Below are 12,300 nucleotides of genomic sequence, written 5' to 3' on the forward strand. Positions count from 1 at the left end.
ACAGGAACCATAAACTAAGGGAAACAGAAAGTATGGACATAAACCTGAAGGAAAAACAAAAAAGAATTTTGTAAGGTGATCAAGATTTTACTGAATTTCCAAAAGCATCATTCATAAGGAGAATAAACTTCATATAGTAGGACACATTTACCATGTGCCAGACCCAAATCTGAGACTGAGTGTTAACTTCCCCCTCACCGCGTCCCTGTGAAATAGGCATTAGTATATCCCTATTTTGTAAAGAAAACTGAGGCTCAGAGAGGTTAAGAATATATGGGCTAGGTAGTCAGTACTAAACAAATATAAGGCGATCAGGTGGCAAATAGTAAAACAAGAGCTGAAAAGGTTTAATCTGAATTTGTAAACTATTCTTTTATTTTAAATTAAGTAGTTTTGGTTAATTGGAATACATTTTCAGTTTGGAAAGCTGTACTTTATTAGGTAATTAGGTACTTGACCTGACATTTATGAGTGCATCCCCATATTCTACATTTAAAGCTTTTAAACAGTGTATACTTACCAGCTATTAAACATTTTAATCATACCACACAGGCATTCCTTCAGATGATTTTTTCAGGGAATTTGTTTAACAAAAAGTTTAGGACCAAATGAAATTTCAGGTGGGTAACGTCAATTTGTATTTATATTTGCAAGCACATGTGGACCATCTAATATTTATATTTGGGCACTTATTATAGGATGGAGGTGATTTTATAAGTGAGCAGAGAAATCGGTGAGACAACTGCTACCCACCTAAAAATGTAAAGTATGTCTCACACCACATACAAAAATAACCTTCAGATCAAAGTCCTAAATGTAGAAAGCCAAATTTTAGAAACTTTTGTAAGAAAATATCAATAAATATGTTTACATCATCAGAAGACGCAAGGAGTTCTTAAGATACAAATTAAAAAAGAACAAAACACATAGGAATGGTTTGATAAATCTGGCTGTATTAGAATTTAAAATTTCTTTATGACAAGCACCATAAACAGGATTAAATATGAAATGACCTAAGATATTTCTGCACTTCTCCCTAGGTATGAAATATCTCTTTTAAAAAATGGGATCATGTACAATCAAGATTTCCAGAATAAATTCTAAAGATACTAATTTGGAAAGAACACACTCCCAACAGCGCACCTCTTCTCTGTTTTGGCATTATGCTAGGTGTAGTTCAATCAAAGATGGATATAATTACTATAAAATAAACACAGGAGCCCTCACATTTTAGGGACGCTTTTCCTTTTCAGCTATTTATAGCTAAATTATTTTCCAAATAAGAAGCCACTATTTGGTCAGTATGTGAAAGAAACAGTACGAAGGTAGAAAGAACATTGGATTTCAAGTCCAAGATCTACTGCTTAGCTCCGTGACCTTGGTGAACCTCGCCCACTCCTTCGGCTGAAAGTCTCTAAGCCCAGGCATCTTCATCTATAAAACAGCAATACTTTGTGCCCCCTGTATGTTTCATCATTATGAAGGTCAAATAAGATGACAGGAGAAGTGAGGAATAAGCAGTAATAGTATAATAAAGGAACATGAAAGCACAATACTAAAGTATATAAACCAAAGAAAAAAACTAAACATAAATAGTATCTGACTATATAAGAAAAAAAAGCTCATAACATCAGGCTGTTCTTTTACATTCTTCAGTGATTTACGGTTAAGTGTGTTCTGCACCTGTCTTAGAGGTCTTACCATAAGTAAGGATCTCAGCAGCATTATCTGAATCCGCCTGGTTCCCAAATCCCTAAAATATATAACATATTAGCATTATCTTTTTAATGTAATGAACATTTATATCACTCCCTTTACTTATCATTTACTGATCTGAAAACTCTATTCATATTGACTAATTTCATTTTCATAATAACTAAGGTCATGGCTCACTTCATACTCTAAATTTCATACAAATTAGTTATACGTAAAAAAAATCAAATTCAAAGAAAAAAATGAACAAGTTACTGGCTCCAATAAAACAGACCTATGAATGTAATGACATGAAAATTAAATCATATGAATACACAACAAAACAACACAACTTAAAAGACACTATAGGTGAAGAATATATTTAAATGTAAATATAATTGACTAATATAATGTCTATTTAGATAAAAACAGATGATTCAAAAAGAATTAGCAAATGGAAAAAGGGTTATCTACCTAATGGTTAAAGAAATATAAATCAAATAAGACTATTATTTCCTTACTAAAGAAACAAAAAACAAAACATCCACAAACTTAAGCTTTAGCCTGCTGTAAAATCAAATCAAATCTATAGAATGAGGGCACAAAAACACATGATCTTTAAAATCACTTTCAGTTCTAGAATTCTAGGATTAAACCAACATTCCTGCTACACGACATTAATTATTACATTTTTACAGGAAACTTGAAGTTTTACCCTAAATACGTATGTACATAGACAATGCCCAGGCTAAACAAACCTTCTACCTGGTCAATATAAGATATAGAAAATTAGAGAATTTAAATCATTGTCACCCCAATAAATTTTAATTAAAAAAAGAAAATTAGAGAATTTATGATGTACTGCAAGCTGATTCTAAAAGCATGCAATGCTAATTTAACTGTTTAGCAATCTAATACCAGAACAATACTGCTTTCCATAGGACCTGTATTATTAGTGATTAAAAATACAATAGAACATTTTCTAGATTTCTTTAAAATAAAATTTAACCCAAGATTAAGTTCAACTTTACAGTTTGAAAAGTTAGGAAAACTACACATGCATACCCTAGTTGACTGATATCCAAAGTATGGGTGGATGTTCCAAAAACAGGTACTTTCCCCATAATGAACATCATGATTTCTGACCTCTGATAATCTGGTAGGTTACTTCCGAAAAATCCTATGAAAATGTTAAGATAAGTTTTACAAATTGAAGTTTATTTTTCCATGTAATACAAAATTTTAACGTATTTTTAACCAAAGTTTTCAATATGTGGTAAACCAATATCTTTAAGCTACATATAACGCTAATGACGTTATAAAATAATTTAATCATATACAATATAAGATTTGTACAATGGACTCAGATAAAATAATCTGAAAGTCTTTTGCGTATAGTTAACAGTGACAAACCATCATCAATCTGAGTTGACAGGAGTTTTAGAAAAAGGAAAAAAAAGAAACCTTTTGGTAGTATTTCTGATGATATTCTTGTTCACATATTGTGGGCCTAAATTCTTATTCTGGTAAGGGAGTCAGTAACGAGACCACATTTTGGTAAAGAAGTCAATAATTAGGTCACTCCTTTGGTTTCCTAGGATTGTTAAACGTTTTAGAATGTCATTGTAGTTCATTCAACATGCATAATTCAACTGATGTTAAAAAAGAATGACTTATTTGTCATTTTTCTCATGCACTCTTGGGTTTGGTGGATACTTTAAATTTATCTGCTATAGTGTTTGAAGGTTTACTTTCTGGTCATAAAAGATTTACATTTAATTATCACTTACTCAAACTTCACACTTTGTTGTTTCTTTGAAAGAGCAGAACAGATATCAAATCATGGTTGTTTTTGTTCATTTCTTAAAATGTAACAATCATTACAGAAACCTTCTGACTTAATGTTTAAGAATAAATTAGATTTTCAATTTAACTCTTTAGCTTCTATTATTGGAGTTAATAATGTATTTACACAAACTCAAATTGTTCTACTCATCATTTTGTTTGGACATGGGGTTAAAAATCATTTCCCATCATCACAAACCTTAGCAATAAAAAAATCTCATGACCTTAATATGTGGGCTCAAATCCACATAAAGTGTATTATTCTAGCTACCACTTAGGAAGCACATATTTCTGGGTAAGAAACTACTTTGTATTTGGACCTCACAACAACCTGAGGAGACTAGGTACTATTATTGGCCTCAGTTTCCTCTTGTGGAAGGTTAAGAACTCATACAAGAAACTACACAGCTAATATTAGAGCCTGAGGTGAGAGCTACTCTTTTCCAAAACCTACGCTATAATTACTCTCTACTCATTCTATGGCACTTTTTAACTTTTGAAGAACTCAATTAGAAATATTACTAGTGTGTTTCCCCGAAAATAAGACCTAGCCGGACAATCATCTCTAATGCGTCTTTTGGAGCAAAAATTAATATAAGACCGGGTCTTATTTTACTTTAATACCAGGTATTTAATATAATTATAATTATAATATAGTATAGCCAATTATTTAATATAATTATAATATAATATAATACAATACAATACAATACCGGGTCTTTTACTAAGTTTTGCTCCAAAAGACGCATTAGAGCTGACTGTCCGGCTAGGTCTTATTTTCGGGGAAACAGGGTAACCACCGTACAAAACCGAACACTGATTTTTCTGTTCCAAGCAAGTCAGTCATTACCACAAGACCGTCTCCAACAGGATGGACCATGAGGACTGTCCTGAAAGTAACTCCTCTACACCCAACCTCTGTGTTTGAACTGCTGAATGAAAATGCTAATGAGCCCATCCCCAAACACACAGTGGGGAAAGATGCTGTGATTATTCTATGTTATATACTTGTAATGATTTTATAGAAAGAACTCGGCCAACAGCTTCCTAACTTTCAGTGAAAATGCGACAGCAGCCCTACTCCGTGGCCCACCAACAGGAATAGCCATCTGACCTGACAGCGACCAGATTACCGTGAATTTCCAAAAGAAAATACTGAGGAAATCAGAAGTGTGATTGAAACACAAATCTTACTCACTTTGACACACTGCATTTCTTTTCTGACATTTTTAAATTTTCACGTTATTCCTGAATGTGTTGTCAAAGAAACATTGCTCGAGTCTGCTGTATATGCGTATATATTTTATAATAAAATACTTGAGAAATTAAACATTCTAAAGTGAAACAGTAATACTGAATTAATTAGATGTCACTAAAGCAATTTGTATTAACTCTGTGAAAACAAGATGAGTTGATTTGATATACCATCTTAAAATATCACAGAAAATCCATCAATAATCCAAATAAATAAGAGTCACCATAAAAGCTAGTGTACTACCATACACTAATACTAATTATTTTAAGCAATAGCTAGAATGTCTCGCTTTATTGAGATTCCAGGGTAATACTGAACTTTATCACATTTTGCCTTTTCAGTCACTCCCAAAATCTTGAGCACCTACTATGTGTGTTGAGTAAGACACATCTGGGACTTTGCCCTCATGAGGACAATTTCTATGCACATGATGGAGTTGTAACTGGGTAAAACAGAAGTACTGCACCAAGCAGCTCAACCAAATGCCTCCATGAGATGGGAGCCATGAAGCCCTAGCACAGGGCCTGGGGTACATATATGTTCAGTAAATAGGTGTTCATGCATAATGCGTATGTGCATATCTATGAAACATTAGAAATAAGATGAGAAAGAGAAACTTTGTATTAAATATTCCAAAGGACTATTACAAATAAGTAGGAAAATTACCCAGATGAAAGGCATAAGCTGAGCTCCAGAAAAAATATGATATATAACTCTATTGTTAGCAGAAACTATTAGTTACCATTAGAAGTTTGGTACAAACCCCAGGAATACAACACAAAGTTACTGTCAGATAATAGTGAATTTTTCTTTGTAAATAAAACACATTTAGAAACACCAAAAAAAAAAAAAAGAAAAAGAAAAAGAAAAATCTATCACTGTGTATATAGGTATTTATATACCGGGGGTGCCAATAAAATGTATACACATGACTTGTATTCATCTTTTGTTATTGGTACATATATTACAATTTTAAAATAGTTTTTTTCTTTCTTAAAATGTGTATGCATTTTTTGGCGCCTTCTGTATGTATATATACATATACATACACACATGCATGCAACACAGAGGGAGGGAGAAAGACGGAGAAAGTAAATGATGGATAAATGGCATAAAATATTAATAGGTGAATCTGGGTGAAGGATGTACAGTGTTCTTTGCCCTGTTCCTATATTTTTCTATTTTCCTAATATAAAGGTTTTCAAAAGTCTAAGCTATCCTTCACCTTTGACGAATGTACTGTAAGACAAGCACCTTCTGTGAGAGCTGTTTTAACCACTGTTTTATTACATAATAGATTTCAAAAGTGAAATGCACTCACCGATTGTTTGGATGATGGCGTTCTGCACAATCTTCTCGTCGCTGTCTTTGGCACTTGTGTTGAGGTTGGCACTGCCTGTAGATCCCCCCTCTATGTCACTTGCTTCAAACTCAACACTGAGTCGCAGGTGCTTCAGCAGAGTGTTAAAGACTTCCAGCACCGTGGGCCCTGTGAACGGTCACTGAGATGAGCAGAGGCACTTTCCCAGCACGAGGCCCGCACAACAATCCTCATCTCCCTCAACAGAGATTTCTGGGCATGTTCCAAGTAGCCGGAAATACTTAATAATTTATGAACTAACCCGTTCATTAAAAAAGTAAATGGGAACTACCTACAAAAGAAAGTCTCCTAGTTATTCCAGCAAACATTTATTGGCATCTCTGAGTAACTCGTTGTTTGAATCTCTGGTCGAAACCGCACACGATGTGTGTGTGCATACAAAGATTACCAAAAACTTTCCACCTACCTAATCTTGTGACTCAATGTATACTGGGACAACATTTAATTTGACTGTTGGGACAGAATCCATAGAATTATCATAATACACACATTGTAGCATAGGAAATGTATTTGCATCTTTTGAGGCTGAAGAAGGAAGAATGCTTCAATTATTAGACAGAAACTAGCAGATTCCAGTAAACCAAATTGTCTGCTTTAAGTTCTCTAAATTCTCTGCACGTGTTTCTGTCACAGCATCTATCGCACACTATTTGAATCAGTATTTTTTTATTTCTGCCTCCTATTCTCGATTACAACCCTTTTCCAGGACAAGCAGGGCTGTTCAAACATTTCTCGGAATGTACAGAGTCTAGCACATAGTACCTCACACATAATAGACAGTAAGTATAGTGATTCAATGTATCATCTATGTTCTATTTCATACTTCAAATTAAATAACTTTCCAATTATATCACCTGCTTCCATCTCTGAGATAAGTAATAAAAAGTCCGTATCCAAAATGCCCTTTTAGTTGACATTCATTCAATGTGAGACTATTTCAGTAGCTGATATATTGCCACTTTGATTTTGAAGAAAAAAAAACTATAACCAGATTCTCCTCCCAACTTCAGTAAGTCTGTTACGGACCCTTTCATTCTTCTAATCATATGTAGGTAAAAAAACTACGATCTCTGCTCTGTCCCTTCTCCTTATTCGTGCTACAGTCAGTCTGCTGTCAAGTAATGATGACTTTATTCCCATTTCTCCTGCAGCCATCAAACGTTAAGTCCCTTCCCTCGTGCTGACCACCTGGTATTTCTACTGTGTCCTATGTTCTGCAGCCATATGGATCATTCTATAGCACATCTCCCATAAAGATCACAGTAAATCTAAAGACTGTCAATCAGCTGTAAAATTAATCCACAATCCGGCCACAACTTGAAAGCCACTTCTGTGACTTCCTCCACACTTCTACCAGACACTGCAGCTGAACACGCTACGTATTTTGCTCTTGCTAATCCATTTTCCCTCCTTTCCCTGAACCCCGATTTTCTTACATGTAACCAAATTCACCCTTATATTACAGTATTAAGTAGAGCTGTCTAACACCAAGTAAACTATGTGTCTTATGTCTGTATCATCCCAAATGTTTAGCATATAGTTGCTATTCAAAAATCTTTATTAGAAAAAAGGAAGAAGGGATTTGGAGGAAAATGCTAACTGTACACTGAAGTCTGAGAATAATCATGTGAACCCAAAATTTCAAGAGAAATTACAGCACATTTAAAAATGTTAGAAATACTTCTGAAGAGTTCCCATATGCTGCTATACCTACTGAACAAAACATTCAGAAATAGATTTAGGCATTAATTTTTTTTTTTTTCCTGGTACTCACCTATGGAACCTTTAGCAGCAATGGCGACAGCCTCTAACAGAACCTGAATAATACCTGCTCTAACCCGTGGAGAATCCTTTTTACGAGCATCAAGGTGTCCTAGAATCTCCTGGATCACATGGTGAGAATACTGAGCCTAAAACAAACAAAACAGCACAAAGAGGTATGAACAATTATATGCATCCTAGCAGAATTCATAAGAATGAAAAACCACGTGACACATGTCCAATTACAGGAGACTGGTACTTATGTTACAGAACAACATGTAGCCATTAAAAACCATTCTTATAAAGAATAAATAAGGACACTGGAAAATATTTATGATACTCTGAGTGAAAAAAGCAAGCTGCAAAATGCTATGTTTAATACAATTCAATCTGGACTAGAATTATATATACCTAATAAATACTAACACTGGCCAACTCTGAGAGGGAGATTTATGAGAAATTTTTATTTTCCTTATACTTTTCTGTAATTTCACAAAGAACATTTACATACTCTAATAACTTGATAATAGGACAAAATGTTAAAAATAAACAGCTTATGACATTCACAGTACTTCTCTCCTACCCAAACTAGATAAATACTATTTCTTATTATGAACACCTAACAATGCTAAACAGTCAAAATGTTCATCTAATCAAGATTGACTATCAAAATAAAAATCTTATCGTGTGCCTGATGAAATTCAAATCTAGAATATATGAAATTTGCAATTTACAAGGCAATTTTATCATATATAAATAAATTTGATCAGTCATAGTGAATGATATCCCACTACCATCCACTAAATCTTAAAAAGCCTAACTAGAAAAATGTTTAACTCCAGTGACTATTCTTTGATTTTTGCAACAGAGTAGCAAAGTTTGTCTTTATAAGCCAGTGGAAAAAAAGGCCCGTGGCACTGATCCCCGCGTCTGTGTCTGCCTTGGGACAGGACCCACAACCCCGTTTTCAGGCTGATTGCCTTTCTCTGCTGTGGAATGGGTGGTTTTATATAAATACGCAGTGTCCAACATGTAACGGCTATCCTGCTCAAAAGCACAAAATTGCCTCCACTTCTATCAACATAACCAACTTCATCTCCAGGTATTTCTAGCATTTCTGTCAAATACATCACTTTTATGACAACCCAGAGTAAACTAAGTTTGCATTTTCCTCTTTACTTTTCATTTCATTTATTCACTTAAAGCTATGTTAGAAGAGAGGAATGCCAGACAGACAGACACGCATCTGAAACTGAACTTCTTGCCCAGGAAACTATACACTTTTGATGAGTGAAGTTGACGCAAATAGAGCCTGTCTTGTAACTAGGATGGCAATTTGACTGACTGTCCACACCAGGACACTTCAGGAGTGGACGAGTGTTGTTAACAATGACATATAGCAAGGGCTATCCTAAGCAAACACAGCACATGTTCACAGCAAGTCAAGGACAGCGCCACGTAGGAAAAAGAAAGGAATGAAACTGCCAAGATGTCATACTTTAACACTGCATGGTTTTTAATTCGGCTTTATTGAGGTATTAGGTTGGTGCAAAAGTAATTGCGGTTTTTGCTATTATTTTTAATCTTTTAAACCGCAATTACTTTTGCACCAACCTAGTATCATTCACCTTAGTTAAAATTCACCCTAATACTACTGAAGGTTAAAGTAATATTAATGGATGAACAGCTTTAAGAAGCAACGTAATATAGTGGTTAAGTATGTAAGCCCTGGAGTCAGATTTGCCCAAATTCAAATTCTGGCTCCATCACTTGATAGCTTTCAGCTTAAGAGAGTTACTTAACCTCTCTGTACCTCAGTTTTCCTCATCTACAATATTTAGAAAATACCAATAGTTATTTCATAGGATTGTTGTGGCAATTAAATTAATTTGTGTACAGCATCTAAAACTGGGTCTATCCAATGAAACATGCTCGATAACTAGCTATTACTATTAATCCTTAACTGCTGACTCCTGGAACATTCCTACAACATTGAACATAATAGTAATGATGATAAAAAAGTAAATGAAACAAAAACACCTTTCATCCAAAAGTAACCAGGTGCCAGGCACTGTTCTAAGCATTTCACATGTATTATCACATGTGAACCACACAAACCGTTCTAGGATGGAGGCTAAACTCAATCACACTGCAATTCACAGTGCAACTGAGGTAGGTTCTAAAAAGTGAAGTAACTTGCCCAAGGTCATGCAGAAACACTAAGGGAGGGCCTAGCTGTGAGTCTGAACTCAGAGCCTAGCTCTTAATCCCACACTTATTACCTTCAACAAGTCAATTTAGCACAAAAAAATAAGCTTTAAACCAAATATTTTGCCTTTACCACAAATGTCCTACTATATTTACAACCATCTGAAATGATATCTACACAATCCCTTAGGGATAAAATCCTGGTCAGGACCAGCTAATTTAATGTTTTATGGAGAAGTTGAAATATTTAATAAACAAATATTTATTGATTCCTTAACATTGTAATTTATTTTATTAATTTACGTCTTGCAAAACACAATTTCATCAAGTAGCTAAATCTAAACGAAGGCAAATGAAGAAAGACAAGGCTACACAAGACGAGACGAACAGCATTAGTTATGCCCAGAGATTACCAGATCAACTGCTCATCTACTAAATCAAAATTCAACTAAAAGATCTTAAAAGTTCTCATCATGAGGGGAAAAAAAAAAGGTAACTGTGTGGTAATGGAGCTTCAGTGACCTTACTGTGATGACCGTTTTGCAATACACACATGTCTCAAATCATTATGCTGTACATCTTAGGTTTATACATGGCAGGTACACCTCAATAACACTGGAAAAAACAATGTTTTTTTATCCTTCTACAGCTACACCCGCTTTATACTACTGCCATTTGCTGAAAACCTACATCATGCTAGGCATGCTATACTAACCTTAGCTTAATGGTTAATTTAGTTCAAAAGTTCTGGAATAGAATGACCAGAATTTGAATCCTGACTTCCCTTTCTGCCTCTCTAAAGGTCAGCTTCCCTTTCTGACCTCTGAAGGTTACTTCCCCTTCTGACCTCTCTAAAGGTCAGCTTCCCAAGGTGTAAAAATGGGTGTAATAAGAGTATCTAGTTCATAAAATAAGGGGATGAAATGAGATAGAGCATGTGAGGCTATTAGCATAGCCACAGGCACAGCCAGCACTTGAAAAATGGTAGCTCCCACTGTAACATATAAATGAACCATGTGATGGATGCCATCCAAGTTCTCTTTTCAGAAATGAGGAAACTGGAGCTCACAGAGGCTGAATCATTTGCCCAAGTTCATACAACAAGTAGTGAACAGCACATCTAGGATAAAGATAGTGATATGATTTATACTAAAAGCTGGGCACCTTTTTGCTTCCTTATCTCCTTCAAATTAATTATAAATTCTTAGGGCTTTAAAAATATACACGGTATAAAAAGACCTAAAATCCCACATGAATTAAGAGCTAATCGGGTCTGTTCAGGTTTCGATGTAAACCAACATGGTCTTCTGTAGGAGATAAAAGTGTCTCATTATACAGTTCCATAAAAACTAAAGGAGTTGAAACATGCACTATCACATAGTAAATACTCAATAAACGGTAGTTATTATCATCAGCTATATGCTGACTGGTAAGAAATGTCAATGCCAATACCAGTTTATCAGGGAAATATACACAATAAATGTACTAAATAAATACATAATAACAGCACTACCGTAAAATCATTTAGTTCTTTTTATTAGATATCTTTGCATCTTGGCAAATAAGAAAATAAGTAGTAAATAAAAACAAATGAGACAACTAAATTAAGAACATGTTTTATATCCTACAGTGTTCTATATCTCTGATGACATGTGTATCAATATGGAACCAAAATGACTTACCTGAATGGAATACATTATAATTTTAAAGCAGTGAACTGCAAACTCATTGGGATCCCATAGTTTGTGATGATCTAAATGCCTGTAATTAATAATAAGAAAATCACTTTTAATAATTCCTTATTTTTATGGTGCTTTCTTCCTCTAGAACCCTCAACAATATGTAAAGCTTAGCAAGCAGAAGAATATTACCAAAAGTCAGTGTTTTCATTTTCAGAAATATGATACATATTTCCAATTGCCATATCCTCTCATAAAACAAGAATAAAAGGCTAGAATACATATAAGACTTTGACATACTTAATGAGCTGGCAAGAAAGCAAAGTCCCTCAGTCCAAACTCCACAAGAAGGCAAGAATCTGGAGAAAGGTACGTGTACACTGAAGCCGGCAGCTGTCCCAGGCATGTCTTAGGCTCTCTGGTGGCCGATAGGTAGTGGTTTAAAGGGCTGTATACACAGGAGACTAGAGATGAAGCTT

The 12,300-nt window shown here is 34.6% G+C and overlaps 1 protein-coding gene across 3 annotated transcripts in view; it reads right to left on the minus strand.

Moving 5' to 3' along the window:
* EFR3A (EFR3 homolog A) overlaps positions 1-12,300 on the minus strand; it is an 82,194-nt gene that overhangs the window by 25,118 nt on the left and 44,776 nt on the right. For all 3 annotated transcript variants that reach the window (XM_019723947.3, XM_019723956.3, XM_088798945.1), the window contains exons 8-12: positions 11,825-11,903; positions 7,948-8,083; positions 6,114-6,281; positions 2,758-2,872; positions 1,702-1,753 (exon numbers count right to left, since the gene is read on the minus strand). In XM_019723947.3, coding sequence (XP_019579506.3) covers positions 1,702-1,753; positions 2,758-2,872; positions 6,114-6,281; positions 7,948-8,083; positions 11,825-11,903 — 550 coding nt within the window. The remainder of the gene's footprint in view (positions 1-1,701; positions 1,754-2,757; positions 2,873-6,113; positions 6,282-7,947; positions 8,084-11,824; positions 11,904-12,300) is intronic.

This window comes from Rhinolophus sinicus, chromosome 6, assembly GCF_057876585.1.
Source record: "Rhinolophus sinicus isolate RSI-liver-muscle chromosome 6, RSI-T2T, whole genome shotgun sequence".
Taxonomy (NCBI): domain Eukaryota; kingdom Metazoa; phylum Chordata; class Mammalia; order Chiroptera; family Rhinolophidae; genus Rhinolophus; species Rhinolophus sinicus.